Consider the following 7,107-nt stretch of genomic DNA (forward strand, 5'->3'; position numbering starts at 1 on the left):
AAGCTTTTGATTTCACTCGCCAGCATTCAATCTTCCCCCCCTTTTGTACTCCAAAGCACCCACCTCATTATTCATCGTCCAAACAATCTGTATGGACAATTTTCTTGGTTTGTTGGTCGCTTGATCAAGTAAATCAGGCATTATCACTCTTTCGAGTCTTATCCACGTATGACATTTGTGTTGACATCATGCAGACAAACTCTAGTCAACGCCCCTTCATAATTGGGGTACTAGTGGGGTTTCGAATTATGGCACACCTCAACATCTCTTGGACTGTACATTTATGTTCCGCTAAAATTAATCTCGTGATGAAAAACTTTTCGCCAAAAGTCATTCTTCAATTTTTTAGTAGAGGAGACAGGTTTCATGATGATTTCAGATAGAAAATATCATAGGTAGACAAGAAACTACGAACCAAACATAGGAATTTTATTGACGAAAACGCTTGAAAAATACAATCACTTCAACCCAACCAAATGTAAACAAACCATACCGGAATTTAATCAACAATGCGACACTTGGGATAAAAATACACATCGAAATTTAATCGACAACACAGATCTGGAAATTATAGCTAAGAAACTCACTGGAATTTAATTGACATGAGTCTGAAATTGAGAGTACAATATAGAAACTCCTTCAACGGGGGAGAAAATGTAATTTAGGTCAAAATTCCTCCATCCAAACCTGGCTCGAGAGAAACTGGATCAATTATTAGTGAGTGCACACGGTTCATCGATAGATCGTCTGGAGCTCCAACTGCATCTCCGTCATGGTACATACAATGCGCCATCCGTGCAAGGTTGAAAGCCATCCGCACAAAAGATTGATTGAAGGTTGAGTCATTGACTAGATATTTGTTCAGCTTCTTCCACGTTGTGTCGATCATTTTTATAACGTATTTGCGAGCCTCTAACTCGGAGACCCCCATTTCTTGCATGTAACACCAGATTGAATTTGTCGTCTCTCCCCTCTCGAGCTCAGCCTATTAGGAACATGATTTTGCCAATTGTTTTAGAAGAAGCTGCCCGAGAAATTATGAATATGTGGACAGAAATTTCAGTTGTTTGGCTACAGAAAAATGTGCCTGTATAAGGTTTATTGTGACATGAAAAAAAAAAAAAAAAAAAAAAGGACTGAAGAGAGGTGTGCCTATATAAGATTTATTGTGACACGAAAAACAAAAAAAAGGGACTGAAGAGAGCTGAAAACATGCATACCGATGAGGTAGCGAGATCATTGGTAAGACGGAAAATCATGGATGGCAACCGCAAGAGATCATGGTAATGTTCTAGTGATTCAAGTTCCTCCTTTCTCATGCTTGGACTGGATAAAAAGTAGGCATGAATCAACATGACATGCCCTGATACTGAAATCCACCCGTTGTTCAAGTACTCTTCTACTCGTGGGGTGATCTTGTTGTGACTCCATTTAGCTTCTTGCAAGAAGGCTTCACACGCATCATACCACTACGAAACAGTAGAAACACCAAATTTCCGTATCACGTAGGAGATTCCTAAAACAAAGATGCATGCATGGTCGATTAATAAAATGTCGAGTCATGTACCGCTTTTGTCAAATACGGGATGACATTTTCCCGAGTCTCCTTGAGAGTGTCGTAAGCCAGTTCGTTCACGCAGTTGTAGAGAGCTAAGAAGCACAACTTCATATAGCCAGGAAGATCTTCCACAGCATTAATGTCCCATCTGAAACCACGAATGATAAGATGACAATTATGAAATGCGTGAATATTATTATCTCCAGGCATGTCGATGAGAGATGGACCTGCGAACAGCGTCTGTGAATAGCTCCAGTTCGTCCAATGTGCCATAAATATCGTACACATCGTCGATGATGACGTTCAGAATGTTCACTTTGGTCAGCCCTTTCCGACAATTACTGAGTGGATGCTCATCTGCCACTGCAACCGCTGCAAAGAAGCACTCCACTAGTCTATCCCTCGCGAAGTTTAGTTCGTTTGCGAGTCCAACATTATCCCACCATCTGCAGTAAATCAAAGAGTAAAATTTTTAGAGTATGCATTGCTATTTTCTCGAACACATGTCAAGCTTTCTAAAGTCTAATTACCTTACAGTCCAACAATTCCACCGTCAATCATAGGGTCTATCCTTGTTATTTTGCATACTAACCTTAACACTTCCTGGAGATCTCCTTGGAGGGTTGATTGCAACGTGTTGAAGTTCGTAGCAGAAAATTTGAGGATTCGATGACTCGTGTATCTACGTCTGCTATAAGCTTCGATGAACCTTCGAGCTTCTAACAGCGACATTCTACGGTGCAGGGGCCATTCCAATTCATGGTTCACTTCGCCTTGAAGATCTTTGTTGATGTCGCGATTATGGTTTTTGAGATGCTCGATGGTGAATGTTTCAGCCTCGCGCAAAATATCTTCATCTTCAAAGGCCAAACGGGAGGCTTCGTATAGGCTTAGCACACCTTGGACATCATTCCCAAGGGTCTTCATAAAACTGCCACTTTCGTCCATGAAAATCTTAAAAACATCTGTTTCCTCGTCGCCAAGATTAGTATATTTGATTAGAGAAAAATACTATCGAGTTGTTCCTTAGTGAATTATCTCTCCTCTAAAATATAGTCATGTGAAGATACGGTGAGGTCCTATGCTGTGAATGTCACTACAGCTAGCGATTGGCATAAAATACTTTAATCTATCATAGCGATTGCAAAATAATTATATATTTCTTATAATCATCTTGAACCTTTACGTACAAAGTAAGTATAACAAAAATTTCAAAAGCATCTTGATCCCACTTTTGAGAATTATTTTCTAATCGCTTTATATCATCGGATTTAGGGTCAAGTACCTGGAGAAACTTCAAAGCCATGCTGTCTAAGAATTCTAAAGCTGAGAGCTGTGCCATGCAGAGACTTCTGTAGGCCTTTATAGACCACATCTGGAGAGAGACATCGGTGAAGAGCTCGCGAAATGTCTTCCTCAAAGTGACGTCCCAATCCTAGGCGTTGAATGTCGTCAACCAGAGCAAATATGGTAATGAGCTCAGCATTTTCGTCGTGAAGAGCACCTCTGACTTCTTCCACCATTTGTGCCTTTTCTCTCTGCAGCTCAACCTACATGAGGATAGAGGGATTCCCCCTTTTCATGGCACGCTCTAGATTTTGTTTTTCTCCATTCTTGTTTGTAAACAATTCTCTCTATCCTTGTTCGGAGAGAGAACCTTCTCTAACCAATATGTTGATTGGTGAATATAAACATGGACATCAGCCATCTGGCAATTCATCCATAAAGACATGGTCGGAGGAAACTAGGGATGGAAGATAGTGTAAACTCTTAATAAAAGTGATAAATCTTAACAATGACACCTCATGACTTGACAACTACGATGATGTAGAGATCATTAAATCGAATTTCATAACCACCTTGTTGTTAGAGTGGATCCTAACATAACAGTACAACACAGCCCAATTGGATCGATAGTTTTTTCTAGGATAATTGTATTCTTAATGCTGCAAGTTCATTTATGTTTCATTGAGAACATGAGGATAATCAATTATTGAAGTAGACTAATTCCCCCCCTCCCCCAATGCACTGAATTACTCTATCTACTTGTATCCGAAAACCACAAGCAGCCAATATAAGATTCCTAGATTACTTCGAGTGAAAGATGTTGTAATTCAAACATATGATATGTCATATTTCAACCAAGCATTTATTCACTTGAATAATCATTAGAATTAAGTTCGAACTACGTTGCAAAATTCCTCTTTACCTTTTTTTAAACTATAGCATAAAAATCTCTTATAGACAACAAATGGCTAGAGTGTGGATTTTTACCACGCGACGAGATTGACGACCTTCATCAATCACGAGGGACGGAAGGTCATTGTGAGTCCAGATAGATGGCTGATAATTGGCGGATCTTCGTCCTCCTTGAGGAAAAGCAGCTTTGGTGCTTGTCGAACGAGGGACTTGACGGCTAATCTTCTCGGAGAAAACACTTGGAAGAGAGAAAAGGTGAAGTGCCATCGTTGCTTGTAAGTGAAGAAGTTAGTGCTCGAAAGTCGGTGGCTCGTCTGATTGGGTATCAGTCCAACATATATAGAATATCGGACCGATGAAAGTCTTGAGTCTTTCATAAATTAATATAACAATCATTATGGTTGCTCCTAAATTAATAAACTAATTAATTTGGCATACTTAATCGTTTATAACCTAATAATTCAATTGCCACATGATGGAAATTCACAAAACCGGGGGCTTTTTTGGCCTTAACCAGCAACTCATCAAAACCATGGAAACATGTTTAGAACGAGTACGAAAGTTTTCTGATTTTTTTGGGTCACATGTTCAAGGATTGATGCACTGCTGTTCTCAGAAAGATTCCTGGGCCGGTTATCGACAAATCGAAGTGAGTTGATGTTTTCTCTAGGGTTATCTTCCTCAATTATATAAAGGTAAAAGTCAACAAAAACTCAAATTATACTAACACGTTTACCCTCAAAATGATGAAAGGGAGACGACGGCAACTGTTCCTCATTCAAATGCTCAAAAGGATGATTTTAGTTTTGATCAAATCTCATCTGTTAAAAAGAAGTGATTTTGGTTTTGATAGTGATCACATACCTATAAATCACCACAGGCCTTTCTATAAACTTCTAACTATCAAACATATATCTATTATTGTTTGAGGGAGGTACCATGTCAGAGTCCAACTCCTAAGAATACCAACCCTTAATGAAGATCTTTTCTTTCTTTTCTAGGCGTGTCTGAAGAAAGAAGATCAACTGGAAGATCATACTTTTAATAAATAACACTTCCACGCTAACGGTGTATGTGGTGTTTCTCCATTTTTGGCTACCTTAAACAACTCGCCCCGAACCCTACCACTCTCTTCTATGAAACTTCCTCTTTAAGTCCCATGCGGTGCACAGACCTCGAGCTGAATTATTGACATACTTGTTTTGGAGATGTATGGCGTAAATTTTACAAAGTCAGCTCTTTCATTTATCAACCAAACGAAAAAAAATTTACCAGGAACAACTAAATATTTATGATTAAATTGCACAGAAAATTAAAAATCAATTTGACCCTAACGAAAATGATTTTCGCATCATATAATTACTAACGTAGGTATTAATACTATTTGCATCAACTAAGGCTTTTTTTCTTTCAATTTCATTTTCCTTTATTTCGGATAAATAAAAAAGTTTTAAAAAAATTAATAATTTCTCGCGGGGCTGGGGCGAATTTCTTTCTTTTTTCCCACGCACCGCCCATCGCCCCTCCCGCTTTTCTCCTCCTCCTTCCTCCTTCCTCCTTCCTTCCCCGCAGCGCACGTGGGCGGCTCTCCCTTCTCTCCTCCTTTTCCTCTTCCAACGCAACAAGGACAACGTGCTGCAGAAAAGAAGGAGCAGAGCAGGTGGAAGTAATGATTGATGGGACGCCAGCTCGGCAGGCGGAGGCCGGTCGGCGCGCCGAGATCTCTGAGAGATCTGGGAGCGAGAGAGAGATCTGAGAGAGGGTGAGCTCTGAGAGAGTCAGAAAGAGAGGCCGCCGGTGACCACCGCGCCGACGAGCCGCCGCCGTACCGACTGAGTCGAACCGGGAGCCCCCCCAGCCTCTGTTTTTGCCTTGTTTTGGGCATGCAGGGCCGGAGCTCGCGGCCGCCCGGCTGTGCGAACTCCGGCCCCTTCTCTTTCATTTTCGGCTGCTGTGGTGTCGCTGTTTGTCCGGCGAAGGTTTAGACTTTGGTTTGAGCCCCGATGGAACCAAGATCCGACGTTTCAGCAGTGTGCTCTACCCGTTCGACGGAATGCCTGAGCTAGATCTAATTTTTGCGTGCTCATTTTGAACGATTTCGAGTTGACCGGACACCATCTCGGCCGGTCGAGAAGCCTCGGTGACGCTCGACGCTCGCGGACGTCGGCGGTTTGGCCGTTTCGACGCGTCCCCACTACCCCCACTCTATCGTTTTGACGCCGCCCGTCTCGACCATCGCCGTCGACGCCGCAAGGAGCAGGGAGAGAGGCGCTTGGGTTGCATAAGGGAAAAGAAAAGTAGAAAAATCAAAAAAGAAAAGGGGATGGGCAGCAATTTTACAGAAGTGAAAAGGGGATCTACTTGTGTTTTGGTCGATGAAGTACCACGCGCAGAAAGAGAAAGAAGAGAGAAGTAAGGAGAAGACAAAAGAAGAGGAGAGAGAAAAGTTGAAAATGGGGGCAAATCGCGCGCCCGTCGTTCGGGTTGGGGAAGCGCGACCCGGTAATCGGGCCAGCGCCCGGGTCTGACCGATCCGAATCGGTATATTTTCATTTTATTTCCTTTAAAAAAATAAGAAAAATGCAAAAATATTTTGCATTAAAGAAAAATCAGAAAAGGCTTGTAAATAGTCTTTGAATGTTTTTTCTTTAAAATTTGTGAAAACACTTAACGGAAAATTCAAAAAAAGAAAAAGAAAATCGTGTTTAAGTTTTCGAAAGTAAATATTGGCTTATCCAATTGCGCCTTTATGATGTGGTTAGAAATGGAATCCTAGAATTCATGATTGATAAAATGCTTTATTTAATTTCAAATAAGACTAGGTATCGAAAGAATATTAATGATTAATTAATGTAATCAAGTTTCAATCTTAGTTCTTTTGGTTACGCATGAGTGAAGTGTTTCTTCCAATATTTCATTTGGATTTTTAATTGCCTTACTTCAAATTAATTAGTGACAACTTCTATTTAAAATCGGATTTGGTCTGACCGGTGTAGATCGAGTCCTGTCTCCGGTCCGATTGGGGGCGGGCCGGTCAGCCCGTCGGAGTGGGCCAGGCCCCACCATGGTTGGTCGGGCTCTGCCCAATTGTGGGTTGGGCCCAACCCCCTCGCAAAAGGGCTCCCTCTGCAGGCCCACGACCCAGACCAACTCTGGGCCGCTGGCCTGCAGGGCGAGAGAGAGGCCAAACGGGCCAAATTGGTGATCTGGCCCGTTTTGGCCTCCCCCCTCCTTTGGTCCGCGACCAGAAAGGGGCGACGCGGTGCAGCCCGGGCAATTCTCCGGCCGGGGCACGACGACATCGCGTCGGTTGGGGCGGAGGACGATGCTCGTCCTCCGGCCAGGCAACG

At 42.2% G+C, this 7,107-nt stretch overlaps 1 protein-coding gene across 1 annotated transcript; it reads right to left on the minus strand.

Moving 5' to 3' along the window:
* Positions 1-650: 650 nt before the first annotated feature.
* LOC104427201 (probable terpene synthase 12) lies at positions 651-4,248 on the minus strand. Its single transcript, XM_010040334.3, has 7 exons — positions 3,833-4,248; positions 2,844-3,108; positions 2,151-2,523; positions 1,786-2,004; positions 1,568-1,706; positions 1,221-1,469; positions 651-985 (listed from the first exon to the last, which is right to left on the minus strand). Exons 1-7 carry the CDS (start codon positions 4,022-4,024, stop codon positions 662-664), a joined length of 1,761 nt encoding a protein of 586 aa, XP_010038636.3. The 5' UTR covers positions 4,025-4,248; the 3' UTR covers positions 651-661.
* Positions 4,249-7,107: the final 2,859 nt, after the last annotated feature.

The sequence above is a fragment of the Eucalyptus grandis genome, chromosome 11 (genome assembly GCF_016545825.1).
Source record: "Eucalyptus grandis isolate ANBG69807.140 chromosome 11, ASM1654582v1, whole genome shotgun sequence".
NCBI lineage: Eukaryota > Viridiplantae > Streptophyta > Magnoliopsida > Myrtales > Myrtaceae > Eucalyptus > Eucalyptus grandis.